This window comes from Schistocerca nitens, chromosome 1, assembly GCF_023898315.1.
Source record: "Schistocerca nitens isolate TAMUIC-IGC-003100 chromosome 1, iqSchNite1.1, whole genome shotgun sequence".
NCBI classification, from domain to species: domain Eukaryota; kingdom Metazoa; phylum Arthropoda; class Insecta; order Orthoptera; family Acrididae; genus Schistocerca; species Schistocerca nitens.
The window spans coordinates 141311588-141329669 of NC_064614.1; the positions used below are offsets into that span (position 1 = coordinate 141311588).

Here is an 18082-nt window from a genome sequence, read left to right on the forward strand (position 1 = left end):
AAGTTAAACATGCTAATACCACCTGATTTGTTTTTGTTTCCCTTACTGACATCCCTCTCCATGAGTTCAGTTTACCGGGAGGAGGCTGAGCCATGTTCTGAGTTCGACAGCTCGCACCCGGCAAATTGAGCAGGGTGTTTGCTGATTAGCGGGTCTTTGGCTTTCTCTCTGGAGGAAGAGGTGAAGAGGGCTGTGCAAAAAGGAAGAGGGCAGTCAGAACTGGGCAGTTATGGTGGATGATGTGTCCAGTAGAACATAAGGGCTTCCTGCAGAGTAATTTGTCAGCAGTGCAAGTGAAGCTTTTTTCTAGTCTGAGGGTTGGCTGCTGGAGTTCTCAGTGCAGGGCGGTGTGGCTGTCAAAACGCTATGCTGGGACAGCCTAGTCCTTCTATTGCTGTACTTGTTCTCACAATACTCGTGTTCCTCCCGGAGAATTTGGCGCAATTCAGTGAAGCTCAGCAGTCGTGTCCCCCTCTGGACAAGATGACTGGAATGCCTTCACCAGAGGATTTTGCCAGGCACCGAGTCAATGCCTTCTTCATGTTCTTATGCTGAGGGAAGAGCCTGGTTCTGCTTCCTTATGTTTATTGTGAGTGACATCTGTATGTTCTCAGAGACCCGTCTCCACTGCCTGCTGTTGGTTCTGTTTGAAGCAGCTTGGTGCTGGCCTTCTGCTTGGTTTTTCAATCTATATTGTGCTGAATTTTCGTTTAATGTTATTTTGAAAGGTCTTTCAGCATGTTCTTGACTCTCCCGTGAGGAAATTGGCTTACATTCTGAGAATGTTTTTAAAATTGTTTTGCTGTCCAATTTAAAGTGGAGACTTATTTTGGTGATTTAATTTTAGGGCTTACAGGCCTGTGCCTAATTCCAAGTCACATCTTGGCCTTTAGAAAGAGAGATCCATTTTATTTAGTGGCACTAACTTGTTTCTTGCAGCTAGTTAGTTTTTTCATTCCCCTTGGATACTACAACAGCCTCTACAATAAAAGTGGAGTTTTTTATACGATGCTGGCCTCTGTTAAATATTATGTAAGCTGTGCTACAAAAAATTCCATGAAAACAACTTAAGTTCATAACAACCTGCAATTTGATCATTAAGCTAATAACAGGCAACTGGTACATCTTGGGCTGTGGATGCTAGTTTAAGGCTGCTTCTGTCATCATTAAGATTGTGCTGATACTGGTTTTGAATTTAAGATACTAGTAATTTTGATCCTTAATCAGTAGCAATTCTGGTTAAAAGAGTATCTCGCTTGAACCTGTTAACTTTAACCAGCACCACAAATCAAGATTCAGTGGCACTATAATCTTAATATTTGTTATTGGATTACTTTTAGAGTTGGGGCAAAAGCTTTAGTTTTACTTACGATGTTCACTACTTAAAAGAGATTTTTGTATATGTTGTTGTTCACTGCCTTTCCCTTTCTGGGGGGTGGCAGCAGGTCCCGATGAGTAATGACTATGGGTGTGGCATCTGTTGTGCCATCTCCAGGTTCGTGCCCTGGCCTTATGTGGGGCTGCTCTATTACTTTATTCTGATTTTCAGGTTATAGTGTGCCTCAGAGTGACTTTCAATGTAAATTATTAATATTTAATGGCTTGAGTTGTAATTTTTTTAAAAAGGACTTTAAAGAATATCTAAATTGTTTCACTTTTGGCGTTCCATATTTAATTTTTTGTAAGGGTAAAACCTTAATTTTTTTGGTTCAACCTTCCATTGCTGTCGGTTAAAAAACTGTTTTAAAGAGTACTTGGTAAGAAATGATGTTCAATAGTTTTCCCCTGTATTCCTCTAGGACGTGATGGTTTATGTCGCCCTAAGATACTGGCTCTTGTTGCCTTTGTCCGTCAGTTCATTAGGATAATTATTCCCCTTCAGGTTATATAAGTTTTTTATTTGCCTTGTATAGGTTAAGAAATCAAATTGTATCTAATATAGTGAATCTTAATAAGAAAGGAACCAGGAGCCATGAATGCTATAGCATTTTCCAAAATTACAAAGAGCAGGCAATGACTGTATTGGCAGCAATGCTGGAATCCAGACAACAGTGAGTCGCCATTCTATTGTGCATGTTCATCTCCTCCAGTGCCCAGGTGTACAAGAATGCCCTTAACTGTCAGACCTTCTGCCTGCTGGGCATACGTCATACGTGTATGCCTGTAGCCTTTAGCAGAAGGGTTAACAGTGGTCATTAAATGTACATATCTGATGAAAAAAGAACACCCTGACTCCAAATATTGTTTTATATTTTTTGCGACATTTTTATTACCTATTTCTAAAAATTTCTGTCATTGTAAGTGGATGCTCCATAAGAAGCATTTGTTTATACATTTCTTTTATAAAATTATTAACATCTTCAATCAATGTCTTTAGTTACAAAATCTGCCATTAATAAAATATATTTTTAAGAAATGTTGAACACTTTATTTCTGGCTAAGTAAACTCTAAGTTCTCTCAACAGCTGACGTATTTTAAGCACAGCATATCAAGGTGTGTTACAGTTAGAAGAGTCTCAACACTGAAGCTAAATAAATACATCATTTGATTCATTCCTTTCCATCAAATGAAATAATTCAATTAAAGGAAAGCCAGATATTTTCAAAATATTAAGATATAATAATGGCACATTCTCACACTATAAGAAAAGATAAATTACATTTATATCTCTTCAACTAAGGACAATGCAGTATTGCAGTGAATAGTAGTCATGATTATATAGTATAGTCGCTTCTAAATAATATATTGTAGTAACTATTACAAAAGGTATTTATACAAGGTAGGAAAGTCCAACATAAAACAGTTGCATAAAAGTCTGAGAAAATGATACCTAGCAGGTAGCAAAAGACTGACAGACACACAAAGGTAGAAGACAACAGAATTTCCAGAGGGTGTCTCTCCAGCTGATGAAGGCAAAAAGGATATACAAAAAGAGAAAGAAACCTTCACTTTCACGAATTGGTGTTTCTACCAAGTGTATGTCAATGAACTATCTGCTATATAGATGCCTTTTCTATCTTCAAACAAGTTTAACCATGATAAATAGAATGGTTTTATTAAATATACAATTTCTGCACCACACAAATAACTAGAGAATAAAAAGCAGAGCATTAACACACAATCAGTTTCTGCACCTGATGTTACTGTATAAGCTTCTTCCTTATCTTAGGGCTTGACAGAGTGATGAGCTGGACCCGCCTAGGTGTACGTCTGTTCTGATCATTGCCTGGAGTTAAATTGCATGGGGTAGTAGCAGGGGGTGGTGGAGAATGAGCCTGAAGTGCTTCTGTTTTCCCATCTTCTAGCTGCTCTTTCTTCTTTTGGGTGACACTTTTTTCAGCTGTACCCTCATCACTTTTTTCAGTTCGTTCATTGTCCACAACACACATTTTCTCTGTCGAACTTCCAGATTCATTTTTTACTTCGTGTATTACTGCACTCTCAACTGTGCTGCACGCCCTATCATTTTTACTGGAATCACTATGGTCAGCGTCACTTTGTGAAGCATATTTATTTTCTTTCTCTGAAATGGTGTTTGTTTGGTTAGTGTCAACCTCCATGCAACTGGATTCCACTTCCTTACCTTGAACTTTGCCCTCACTCAAAGTACTGGGTTCCTTTGTTCTATTACAGAGCACACTCTCATCAGCACTTACATTAGACTCTCCGTGTGTGTCACAGAGAAGTTCAGAATTACTGGAACTGTTTTCTTTCGACACAGTTTTACACTCAGCCTTCAATGTTTTTGAACTATCACCAGCTTGACACTCTACACTCTTACCGTCGGCACTTCTGTTTGACGTCGCTGTGGTACCTTGCCTTCTTTCTGTAGGCTCCTCTATTTTACAACTTTCTTTTCCTTTCTGAACACTTGAAAGCTCACTACTGTTCTCACCAGTCTTTTCAGTTGCACTATTCTGTTTATCAGTACCATCACAGTCACTACTTTTTGCTTCACTTGGTCGATAAACTTCACCAAGCTCCCCAGGTGTAAATGTTATAACAGAACAATAACCATCAGTGCTTGATACAACGAGAATTTGACCGTCTTCTGACCTAAAGCATAAAAAATAAAATTATATGAGTATAAGGACAGACTGACTAAATTTTTTTATATTATTTAGCAGAACATTTCAAACAATTTTTAGAGGATACTATATGCAGACATGACAACGTACTTTGAGAGTATTCATTATAGCACGATAGTTCTTTCTGTTTAATGTATTAATAGTTAGTTATACTTCAAACTTTGATATCTTACCATGATACATCTGTAAGTCTTGTATAATGTATATTGGAAATGAGAGCAAATGGTTCAGCCTGCTGCGTATCATAAAGCATCACAGAACTCTGTGTTGCAACTGCTATTACTATCCTGTACGGGAGTGCAAAAACAGAATCTCCTTCATGAAGCTGAAATAACACAGGGCAGCATCTAACTGCAATAGTGTACTGGTCAGGTGAAGGCAAGTATAACACTGGCCTGTAAAGAAGATAAAATATGTAAGCTTTCACAAAAATAAAGAAAATATTACAACATAAACTACACGACTAAACAAGATCAATGAAATTAAGAACCTATGCTCAAGAAATATTACCCCTCCCTGTTGCATGGTCTCTTTTACAAGAACATTTATTGAACTGCAGTTTAAAAGACCATACAGAAGCTAATGTATCCCATAAGCTAATGTAAAGTTGTCATCAACCCATGAGGTTGGTGTGAAAACCAAATTGCTTTACTGCACGTGGTCCTTGTTTACCTCCCTACAACATTTGGACTGAGTTACGCAACTAGTTATAGGAGGTCTTACAATTAAACGTAGATTCCAAAATGTAATGCAATACAATACATACATAAATCGTTAACAGAGAGGAAAGAAACAATAATGACAGAAATTATCATAGGAGTGGCTGTGTACTCAACTCTGACATTTAGATTTGTAAGCTGACGATTTACTTCACCAAAGTCCTGGAACTTGTCCCATTGTAATAAATAATGTTGTAGTGAAAATCTTTATTTATATCTTACATAATAAGACTAAAAAATTACACAAAATGAGAAGTTTTTTTTGTATATTTTCAATATTCTTCTGAGATCTATCTAACAAACGTCTTATATGTCAAATTCCAGTTGGCTTTATGGGAACTTTGATAAATTTAATCCTGAGTTCACACACAATAGTGATGACACAGACAATAAGTTATGCCTCTCTCCACTTAACAATGAACTAGCGTGAGTTGGACAATTCCGCACAAATTACAATTTCAGTTTCATACAAAAGCTTGAAGGGACACTAACTCTACAGAGTTGCTGTACATACAGTTCAATGTAAAGTGGCTGACTTCAAAACCTGCTTCAAGACCGTATCACCTGGATTCTCCTCCCAGCAATGGCATTTCTGAACTGCACAGATAAGAAATCTCCCTGGAATATTCCTTCACTCCCTCAATCTCTCTCAGTTTAAACGCCACTAGTCCCTGTCTTTCACCGCATCTGTCCCTGCTTGCTCCTGTTCCATAACATTTCACCTGAATGCCACCCCACACAACCTAATATTACCTTGTGCTGTTCTACTCCAGCTTTAAACACTGCAACACAGTACCTCATATTTTTAACCTTTCATCTTCACATTTTTTTATAATAATTTCAGATTATAAATGCACATGTTCTGTCAATTTATTGTCAATATAATTATTTGAAATTTTGTAATGTAAATTTATTGCAAATAAAAAATATTGTTTTAAAGAAATTTAGTAGTCACATTGGCAAAAATCAGGATTTATGCTATGTAAAACAACAGCTTCTTTTCAGAGAGAAGCTTTGCATGGCACTAACATCATTGGTACGTGGGAGTGCAGACAGAGGAGTTTCAAGTTGACAGTGAGAAACACCAGACATGGGTAATGGCGAAAGCACATGCAAACCTCAAGTCTATGAACTTTGTGGTAATAAAATGTTGGGCAAGAAATTATAAAAATTATGAGCAATAGTATGCCAATGGTCCTGCCACAGTGGTAACACTGGTTCCTGCCAGATCACTGAAGTTAAGTGCTGTCAGGATGCACTAGCACTTTGATGGGTGACCATCCAGTCCGCCAAGTGCTGTTGGCACGCGGCGTACATTCAGCCCCTGTGAGGCAAACTGAGAAGTAGTGGCTCCAGTCTTGTTAACTGACATATATGGCCGGGAGAGTGGTGTGCTGACCACACGCCTCTCCATAACAGCATCCAGTGAAGCCTTTGGGCTGAGGATGACAAGGTGGCCACTCTGTACTGTTGGGCCTTCATGGGCTGTTCAGGAGTTTAGTTTAGTTTATGAGCAGTAGTACGGGCCACAATACAATAATTATTATTTGAGAAGAGTTTCAAGAGTATTAAATGTGTTTCCGTTGTACTCGTGATATTAATAAAGCACGTGTAATTGTTTTCCATGATATTAAAGTTTCATTCAGTACACTTCCTGAACAAAGATCTACAACTTCAAATTTTGTCAGTGTTAATATTTATCCCTCATAATCACTACTGACAGTAGTACCCCATTCCCATCATTGTAATAATGTGGTGCCACCTAAATGAAAAAAAAAAAAAAAAAAAAAAAAAAAAAAAAAAAAAACTTGCAGTTTAGCAAGATGCCGAGTTGCAGATAGGCACAACAAAAAGACTCTCACAATTAAAGCTTTCGGCCATTAAGGCATTCGTCAATACACACACACACACACACACACACACACACACACACACACACACACTCTCTCTCTCTCTCTGCACTGCAGTTTGTGTGTGTGTGTGTGTGTGTGTGTGTGTGTGTGTGTGTGTGTTTTGACGAATGCCTTAATGGCCAAAAGCTTTAATTGTGTGAGTCCGTTTGTTGTGCCTATCTGCAACTCAGCATCTCCGCCATCTGGTGAGCGGCAACTTTCCTTCTCATCATACTGCTACATTCCATCCTGGATTTTGCACTGTTTGATAGCTGCAGTTTAGATTTATGAAAGAGGCAGACAGCAAATCTTTAATTTTGGTACACCAGTGAAAAGTTTACAACTTAACTGACAATGTTGATTAGCTTTTGCAAGTTTAACTACTTTCGTTACCTTTTAGGCAAAAAAATTATTTGTCTGGCAAAATAATTTTAGATAATTTATTTCAACAGTGTTATGTAAATTTGTATGTTTTTTATACGTCGTGTGATTCTTGGCTTTTGTACATTCGGAACTGCCTGTTTCTCTGCTACTAATTATGACTTATTAAATGAAACACGATAAATGAATACTGAATGAGTTTTGTTTATTGGAAAGAAATGATTAGTAACACAAACAGTGAGCATTATAGTGAAGTGACATTTCCCTATCATTATTTTTACTTTCAACAAAATTTGTGCACTGCAGGATATTTTGAAGACTAATTAGAGTCATAACACTGACTTCATAAAAACTGAAGCTCATTGGGGCGGAATTTACACTATTTCATCACTGGAAAGTGATCTAACATATTTGTTATTGAACACAAAGTCTGTATATGAATCACTGATCATATTTGCATTTTATTAATTTCAGACTTTTGCCATCATCAAATCTGTTAAAAGAAATCTGTAAAGAGTGCTGAAGTGTTGGGTCATAAAACAGGGGGAGGGGGGGGGGAGAGGCAGCACCTATGTGCTTGTCAAAAACTTAGTGCTTCTGCTATTCGGTGAGTGGTCTCCTTTAATCCAAAGTATTCACTTAATATATTACAAAGGTAACATGGATATGCTCATGAAATACCATTAGGAGCATTCTGATACAAATATCAACATCAAATGATTTGTACGAGCAGATTCATAAACAAATGGTTGTGAGAGACTGGTTGAACCTGGAGGGAACTAAGCCAATTTCACATTTGATAATGTTACTTTCGGGTGGCAGGTTGCATTGTTTAGGAAAAGCAGAACTTGACGATTTCCTTTTTTCATTTTGGCATTGAAAGCGCTCAGATATTCTTTCATAAGACTACTCACCATCCCCGCCATTTTATTGCTTCGCCATGTGACTGAAAGCTTACTGTTGACTGTGTTTTTGAAACAACATGGTTTTTGCCGCCTTTCCCATCACCAGTGGCTTCTCCATTTCACCTAACACGTTTCCACACAGCAGCACAGTGAATCTTTCCTTTAAAATTTTTCTGCTGGTGAACTTTTCACTTCGAATTGCTCGCGATTTTGAAGGCAGCGAGCAATAACAGTCCTGTTTCATCGGCATTGAACACCCCTTTCGGGTGATAATTCACAATTAAGTTGGGACAGTATTGTCTTCCATTCTCTTGCTACAATTTCCTGCACATCCTTAGCTTCTCCACACCCTTCATTCCACATGACTGTCTGTGTGTGTGTAGCTTTGAACCTGTCCAGCCATCCTGCGAATGCCTTAAACTCTATAATTCCAAGCTCTTTTGTGACTTTCAGAGACTTATTCAGCAACATGGATCTAAATAAAGGTAAAATTCTTGCCTGTGCACTTATGAACCATTCCACACTATTTCGTTAATTTCTTTTTCATTTCTGGTCTTCTTCGCCTTTCTTTTCATCTGCCCGTTCCCTTTCATCCATTCGTCCCCAATCTTTTCCTTGTTTCTTGAAGTCTCATACATTTGTGTTTTACCGCATTTGAAATGCAACATAATTTCGTGCACAGATAGTTTGTCTTTCTAACTTGCCTTGATTACATTAATCTTTTCGTTAAGTGTTAACGACACATATCGTTCATTTGACATCAAGTTACTGTATCTCTTAGTGCTGAAACTAGCAGAAAATAATGACCTTGCTGGGTAAAACCATTATTTAACGGAACAATACTCACCTCTTTTACTGCGCACATTGCAGTAGAGCTTTGGTAGATGCGCAACAATGTTCCTGTAAGTGCTGATGTGCATCAATAATGAGGGAAATGAGAAAGCTGACAGAGTGCTGACAAACGAACCGTTTCCTGCGTAACTTATACATTGTTGCGCAGAGCAGCATGGTTTTAGATCCACACCAGCAGCGTCACGCTGTGCTGGATCTATTTTCTTGGTTTTGCACCACTTAACAGAGGCATTAAAAGTAATGTTCTTGTAGAGTCATGAGTAACTAATGAGCCATAATATAGTAGTACTGTATGGGCTCTTTTCCGCATTATACAATGAATTATAAAGTATATTCTTGCTTTCCGTTTCCACATTAGGCACATTCCGCTTTATACAAAAAAGGTCAGCATATAAAAGTGCACTGAAAGCGTCAGGACTGAAATACTTCTATGGTTTGGGCAGACTTCCGAATTATACACGTGCCGATTTGAGCAAGTTTTACTGTATTTACATAAAATCGAATATTATAGTGTATACTGTTGTTAAACTAACGCAAAAGTATCAGAACCTACGAGAAAATGCGAATGTTAGTAAAAAAAAAAAAAAAATAATGTTTGGATCCAGTGAGAGACAATCCAGGAACACATCACCTGATATCTAACAATTCTATGACTACTCATCATTGCGCTATAACTGACCATGACTGATTTGCCACCTTATTTTGCCTCTTATCACCTGCTGAAAGCTTTAATCATAGGTATTATTACCTGACATTTAATTATAACAAATTGTACCACGTACAATGAATTTTTGGTGGATTCTCAATGTGCAATTGCCATGACACAGCAAATTTTCGTAATAAGCAAGTTACAGTAAGTCTTTAGCTGCCAATATGACATTTCACATCTTTCTATTACAACACATCACACAATTAACAACGGGGTTTTGAGAGATCCTCAATTTAGTGGTGTTTAAAAAGCACATATATTCACAAGTGATTTCAACTGAAAACCTATATGGCATCTTGGGACTCTGTAGCAAAGAGAGATGGCATGCCTGTGATACAAGTGGCTTTCTTCCATCTCATTGGCCTACCTTCAAACGTAGATCAAGAATATCTGACATGCTAGATATTGCTCTGCATGTTTGGAAACACTCCACAAAGTGCATTTTCCATACTATGGGATCAGAAACTCTGCATATTCAATGCTTGAATGCATGGTCCATGTGCCAACACCTTAAGGAGAAATACATAAAGTTCTCCAACATTCGCAATGCCACAAAACCAAAGTAAGTAATAAAGTAATTATTACCAAGTTTCAAGAACATAAAACCAGGTACTATAACATCAGTGGTGAGAGTGGATTAGCATTTTTCTTTACTAGCATATGATGTCGACATCAAAATTCCTTTGGAGAAACCCTGACAGTTACATTACGTTCCATTGACAGTTTGTGAGAATCTCCTCATATGATATAAATCATGGAATATTTTGACGTTCCAAGCCATCCAGTGAGAAATGGCCTTCCACCGATTAAGACTGGCAGCAATTTGACACAATCACACTCTTCATTTATTGGCATAAAGATGGTCTGTTACTTTCAGAATCAGTGTGAATCTGGTATAGGGCTGTGAGAAAGTTGAATGCCTGCTGGAACAAATGGATCTCCATGGGTGATAGAGGGTAGTGTCTTTGCAGTGCTGCACTCACCTAGTGAGTGCACCATCATCTCGCCATGTGAATGCACTGGCCAACAGTGTCCCTTGAAGCCAGCATAAATATTATTGCACCTCAAACACTCAGTCAGTCATGTACTTAGTCTGATAGCATTCGTTGCTACCTCCACCATACTACTGACTACTCTTCTATGACTTCAGACGATGACCGTAGCAATCTGGTCCCTTTAATCCCACATCTATGACTTCATTTTGGTATTGGTTTTCCTCTTTGGTCTCCATCTGGATTGTGGCTTGTACTTGACCTGTTGACAGCGCAGTGTCGAAGGTTCGCTGCACTTCTTTGTTGCTTAGGTTGCTATTGCCTTGCTCTTGTTGTGTCAGGTCTGCCATTCAGCCAGCCCAGGTACTATACTTCAGTGTGGGTTTGAATCCCGTCCACAGGCAGTCTTCTCGCCTTGCGTCATCACTGTTTCGCTCCGCGTTTCTGACGTGTGCACCGGTATATGGCCACTAGCAGATGTTTCAATGCAAGCCAATTCAGCCTGGATCTCATGGAATGAAACATAAAAATATGTCCAGCATTCACACAAACCATAAATAGATACGAACAGAATGGGAAAAAAGTGATCATCACTGTCAATCATTCTTGGGCAAAAGTTTTGCAACTGGAAGATAACCAACCTATCGTCAATGCACTGATGTTACAACAGTGGATTTTTGTTTATTCCTAATCTTTGTTTTATTGTTTGCTTTGTTTTGTTTTCATGTCAAGCAGTGAAGGTTATCTGAACATTTGGATGTATTCCTCTAAGTTTTCTACAAAATAAAAAAAGTGAAATATCTTACAGAAAAAGCCTACACTTCATATGATTATGAATACAAAAAGATGGAATACTTATTTAAAAATACTCATTATATTGAAGGAGTAAATAGAGTTTTCTCGTTATTTGGTACTTGGAAAGAAAGCAGGGCGAAAGTATAAAGGCTCTACATATTACTTTCTTGAAATTTTATGTCTGTGTGCATGGGTATATTTTCTCAAGCAAATACATGTCAATGCTTGATTTGTTTGGAAACACTTGTTCCTATTCTGTTTTTAGCTATGTGGAAAATTTAGCATATGACCTTTGTTAAGAATATTGCTTTGGCAATTAATCACTGCCAGTTCCTTAATGCTAACCCTATATTCCAACTTTTTGTACGACTGACAGTATCTCATAACATTTAATATTGGGCTAAGTGACATTACTTTAAATCCATTGGTGTCTAGTGTGAACTGACCTTTATGTGCGAACAGCATGAAGGTCTGTCCACACCTAATGTGTGGAGAAATATCCATCAAATGTGGTCAGTTTCCCGGTATCATCACAAACATGTACACAACTGTAGGGTCCATTTACTCAGGAAGCAAATTTGCAAACTTCATCAAAGCCTATTTTTTCCCATTAGTCTAGAATCATATAATCTAACATCAAGTCTAAGACACCACTTCTTTAGAGGGGCAATTCAATGTATTTTCTACAAACCAGTGTTTGAAATTGTGGTGGATAAGAAAACATGTCACATAATTCTTGACAGACTGTCATTCTGATATCTAATCTCAGAGCTGGAGAACACCTTTGTTAAAATTTCTGTTTCTGCACTACAATCTCCTGATTTGTCTATATTTTTATGTGAAGACAGTTAATGAGTTGTGTATCATGCTCTTTTCAAATCTTTCTTTTTTTCCCTATTAGTCTAACCATGTAACATCTTGGGATTATAAAAATACAAGCCCTCAATTTTCTGTCTAAAAAGTGATCAGATAAACTTTTTATTCCCTCTTTCTATGAATTTCTTCCATTGCTTTAATCATTTTGAGCACAACAATAGGAGTGTGTGCTATTTGTAGCTAGCAACTGGGACCAAAAAATCTATTGCATTCTGAAAACACTTTAAAAAACACTTTTTAAAAAGACAGCACACTGAAATTTTATTAGATCTTCAGCAACTCTGCCGATTACTAGGCCCAAAGCTATCACCTATATTATTTAATGTATGAAAGAGGATCTGTAGGTTGATTGCACCTGGGATCTCAGGTAACATTAACTGTGATTTGTTGGTCTGTGATAATTAGAAACAATCTCTGAAACCACTGTGAAATGGTGATGATTGAAAAATAAAACAAAAAAACAAACACCATCCGAACAGACCTTGAAGGCGCAACAATACCGAGTGGTCCCCAGGTCATCCACAGCCTTAAGGTGTCACTGGAAGTGTGGATGTGGATACAGAGGGGCGTGTGGCCAGCACACTGCTCTCCCGGCTATTGCCAATTTCCATGACTGGTGTCACTCCTCCTCAATCAAGTAGCTCCTCAATTGGCCTCACAAGGGCTGAGTGCACTCCGCTTGCCAACAGCACTCAACAGACTCAGATAGTGACACATCCAAGTGCTGGCAAGCCTGAAAATGCTTAACTTTGGTGATCTGATGGGAACCAGTGTTACCACTATGGCAAGGCTGTCTGTCGAGGTTTGAAAAATGGCAAGGTAGAAAAAAATCATCTTGTGTTATCATCAGGTACATCTGAAGTCATCTATCCCTCATTACACAATGTATAAAGAAGTACTATGTCCTGTTGTTGTTTTTTTTGTTTGATCAGTGAGGCTGCACACAAACTTTTATATGGAAAATTATTCAACAACCTCATTGTTGTTACTATATCTGTCAGCAACCCATTCAATTCAAATTATTAAAAGCAAACTACACATTAATCTGAAACTTTGTTCTGCAGAGTAATAAGAATTTTAGTTTTATGCATAATGTCACAAACTGAACTGTGATGCCAGTTTAAAAATTTACCATTTATATACCAGGCCTTTCAGTTAGCGAATTATTAAAACACAACAGGTAATGTAGCAGGGAGAGTGGTTCCTGGCCAAAGCTGAAAAGTGCAGATAAAGCAGTAACTGGTGTTTGTATGTCTCTTGAAATTGGTTTCACAGTTTCTCACCTCGTATACTCTACAGTAGAATATTAACCGAAATCCACAGCACAATTTACATATGTACACTTACTTCCAAATAGTTTTAAAGCTGCAGTTCTTATGTGACTACATTTGATAAGCAGGATTATTATTTTTGTGTACAAAATGGTAAACAAAAAGAAATTAAACCATGTAAATTTTTAGATTAAAAAAATGAAAGATTTACCTGTTAAGTGAGCACCTTGTAAAAATGTAAGTAGCATTGAAATGTTTATCGGTGTCTGGTATTTCAACAAAACCAGAAGGAACTATCAGAAGTTCTCCATCAGGTGAAAAGCACAGCCTCCGGAAGAAAGATTTCAAAGTGTCATCATGAAAAAGTCGAACTGTCTTTCCCTCGAGTTCAGATCCGTCTGGAGCAGGCAGAATTGCCTTGTTTATATGGTACATTACTTTCTTTGAGTTCAAGTTGTATATCCTACATGATCTGCAGACAAAAGGACAGCAACTGTAGCATGAACACAATTATACAATCACTTTCATGTTAACGGAGCCATGAACAAAACTGAACACTAAATGAGAAAAAGTGAGGCAACAGAAAGATAAAGAACTAAAAAACAAAGCTATTACTAATTACACTGTTTAGTATTTCAAGCACACCTGAGTGATCCCCAGGTGTGCTCTTAAAAATTACAAGATTCCAGCAGTATGTGGGAACATTGCGACAACAAAGAACATCACTGACGGTCGAGTGAGATCACATGAGAGCGATCTTCGACCGTCATTTCGCTTAATGACTTCTGAGTGTGCAGACATATTGTGCTTAGTAAAAATAAAAGGTATGCTCACTAAGATTCTGGTCGTGTTATTATACATCCTAAATCTCATCCATAGTGAAGCACCACATTGGAGACCCAATGTGATATGAACACGTAATCCTCTGATGGCTTGTTGAAATGGGACTTGAAAACACTGCTCAAAAATGGCAGTGCTTTACTGATGGCATACACTTCAAGTTTCTGTTCTGTTATACTTGCAACTTTGAGCATGTAACACTGACCTCATGGGACCAATCCCCTTTCCTGATGGCTATTTCCACATCCTCTCACTGATTGACCACATCACTTGTTGGGTAAAAACAGTACTGCTTAAAGATACAAGAGCTGAGTCCACTGCCAAAGCCTTTGGTGACACGCATTTCGTGCTTCAGTTGTCCCATGTCTATAACAACCAACCAAGGTGAGCAGTCTGAATCTGCCCTCTTCCTGGAACTGTGCAGCATGGTCGGCACCCATCAATTTCAAATGCCAGCCTATCACTCACAGAGTGACGGACTCATCAAGCAGTGGCACTGCGTCTTAAAGGCGGCTCTCATGTGCCACGGCGGATTTTGGACAGAGGCATTACCACAAGCACTACTGGGAGCACATATGAACTACAAACGCAACCTTGGAGCCTTACTCACTGTCATTTTGTATGAAGTACTACTTAGCCTGTGTACTTTCTGTTCCAACAACATTTGACTACGCCTCCAGATATCTGCCGGACCTGGTATCAAGAGTTAAATGACACATCATTCACCCCTGCATACCTCCCCCTATTCTGCACTTGGTGCCTGAAGTTTTCCTTCAGAAGGTTCTAACAAATTGTGAATCTCTGATGATGTGCAATCCTGAATGGCTGACATATCCTGGAGTTAAGCCTTTGTATAAGACAGGAGATAAAGAAATATTAGCAAACTTACATCCAATTTCACTTTTGCCTGCATTCTCAAAAATTTTAGAAAAGATATTCTACAGTTGTCACCTTAACCATCTGGCCACAAATAAAATTTTATCCAAGTCACAATTCTGATTTCTGGCGGGTTCCGGGATTCACTAGACAATAAATTACAGGCTACTGGTATATTTCTTGATCTGTCAAAGGCATTTGACTATCAGTCATAATATCATTTTAAGTAAATTATAACACTGAAGTGTAACAGGAAATGCTGCAAACTGGTTCAAATCCCAATATCTGACAGAAAGCAAAGGATGTCAATAGGAAAGAGACGTGTATTAAGATAACAGGCATCGTCCAACTGGGAACCAATAACATGTGTTGTTCCCCACGGTTTCATTTTAGGGTCATTACTTTTTTCATGTCCATATCAACGACCTTTCATCAATAACATTATGAGATGCCAAGTTTGTTTCATTTCCAGATGATGCAAACATTGAAATAAATAGATAAGGTCAGCTAACGAAATTTTCATTGACACTAATAAATGGTTTCTACCCAATCATCTGTCACTAAACCTTGAAAAAAACATACTATATGCAGAAAAGAATTTGTAAAAGATTCTCTACCAGTATGTGCCTAAAATATGACAAGCAAGTTGAAGAAATTGACAGTGTTAAATTCTCCCAGCTCGATAACAAATTTAATTGGGAAGAGCATACTGCAGAAGTGCCTAAACAAATCTTTATTTGCTATGTGAATGTTGTCAGACATAGGTGATATAAAAAGAAAAAAAGCTAATATACTATGCTTACTTTCATTCCATAATGCCACGCAGGATTATTTTCTGGGGTAACTCATCAAGCCAACCTACAGTTTTCCGATCCCAAAAAACGTGCAATATGAATTATTTGTGGTGTAAACTCGAGATCATCTTGCAGAGAGGTGTTTAAGAACTGAGGATACTGACTATTTCTTTCCAATACATTTATTCCTCAATGCAATTTGTCGTTAAAATATTTCTTTTTTTTTTCCAAACCAACAGCTTAGTTCATGGAATCAATACTAGAAATAAGACTACCTTTCCTAAAGATTTAAAGTCACTTATTTTGATTCAGAAAGGTCTCCACTATTTAGCAATACAAATTTTCAATAACATGCCAGCGGCCATAAAAAGTTTAACAATAAAGTTCAGTTTGAGAAGAGTCTACAGCATTTGTTGGTGGCCAACCCCTCCGACTCCACTAATTAATTTCTTAACTGAACCAACTGATCCGTGTACATTATAATTATCACATAATGTGAATATTGCATACAGTCTGACACCTGTACCAAATTTGTGCAGTAATAGAATCATTTTAAGTAAGTGCTGTAAAATATTTTTATTTTATTTGATGATGCATGGCTACAATAGCCTAAGAATTATCAAATGTAATTACGTGTATTGTACATTTAATATTTGGTGACAAGTTTTACATCCTTTTAAATGTAAATACGCTTAAGTTGTTGGGGTTTTTTAACCTATTCCACATCCACAGAGACAATTTCATTTGCCATCTGTAGAAGATACATTAGCATATCTGTTCTTATTTTGTAAAAATTTATCGTGTATTCTTGTTTTCTGACATGTTCCACATTCCAAAGGATCTTCTCACTAGGGATCAATTGGAACCAAAATTACATCTAATCTAATCACACAATACAAACAGCCTCGCAACCCCCATACTTGGGTCCCCCACAAGGTACTCCGACAGGAAAACTGTACCCATGACATATTATGATGGACCCCCCCCCCCTTCTAAACCAACCAACATATTATGATGTGGGAAACCAGTCACAGTGTCCATTAATTGTCTTAAGCCGCCATGGATCCAGCAACAAGCTTTACTTGATAATGTCCCCTGCCAAGCTTTCCCCTACCTCTGGACACCCTCTCACTGCCAGTGACGAACCCCTTAATGTCCATGAATTTCTCCTGGAAGACCAAGTTGATCTTTAACGACCTCTTCATTGGGGGACAGCAATCTTGGCCGTAGACAGCTCTACTGCCTATCACTTCAGGAAAACAGTTAAGATACCACACAATGTTGATACCGCCGCTCTCATCTGCCACTTCTGCACAGGTGGTACCCTCGCCATCACGGCTCCACACCTGCACCCTACCAATCGTGCATCCTCAGCGGCACCATCCGGTCTTTGTGAATTCTCTGCCACCTCTCCAACCTCTGACCCTACCACTCCTACATTTTGGCAGCCCCTACTGTGTGGTGGCGCACTTTCACAACTAGCAACTGTACGCCGACCCTGCAGGTAGTGTGCCTGTTGGATACATAGACGGCACCCGGGTGACCTCTCCATCTACACTTTGCCTCATTGCCCCCACCCTCCATGCATCTCCCCTCACAGTACCGCTCACTATGGAGGGGAGGTGCAGGGGGCCTCTGTGGGAACTCTGTAACAACGAAGAATGTCACCGACAGTCAAACTTGCAAAATTACAGACTAATATCCTTAACATCGGTTTGCTGCAGAATTCTTGAACATATTGTCAGTTCGAGTATAATAATTTTCCTTGAGACTGGAAAGCTTCTGTCCACAAATCACCACGAATTTAGAAATCATTGTTTGTGCCAAATTCAGTTTGCCATTTTCTCGCAATATCCTGTGAACCGTGTACGAAGTGCAACAGGTGCTCTCTTAGATTTCCGGTAATCATTTGACACGGTGTCCCACTGCAGACTGTTAATGAAGGTCTGAGCATACAGAATAGGGTCCCAAACTTGCGAGTGGCTCAAAGGCTTCTTTTGTAAAAGAACCCAGTATGTTGATCTGATGGACATGGTGAGCAGTAATCTGGCTGTTTGCCGATGACACTGTGGTGCACAGGAAGGTTATCAC

General features: G+C 38.4%; 1 protein-coding gene across 2 annotated transcripts in view; it reads right to left on the reverse strand.

Annotated features, from left to right (window-relative positions):
- Positions 1 to 2275: 2275 nt before the first annotated feature.
- The window catches only part of LOC126243432 (chromatin assembly factor 1 subunit B), a 57756-nt gene continuing 41949 nt past the window's right edge, over positions 2276 to 18082 (reverse strand). Inside the window, exons 6-8 of one of the 2 annotated variants that reach the window (XM_049948163.1) lie at positions 13693 to 13953; positions 4263 to 4484; positions 2276 to 4057 (exon numbers count right to left, since the gene is read on the reverse strand). In XM_049948163.1, the coding sequence (XP_049804120.1) occupies positions 3142 to 4057; positions 4263 to 4484; positions 13693 to 13953 (1399 nt within the window). In that variant the 3' untranslated portion in view covers positions 2276 to 3141. The remainder of the gene's footprint in view (positions 4058 to 4262; positions 4485 to 13692; positions 13954 to 18082) is intronic. The other variant, XM_049948164.1, reaches the window with a different exon arrangement.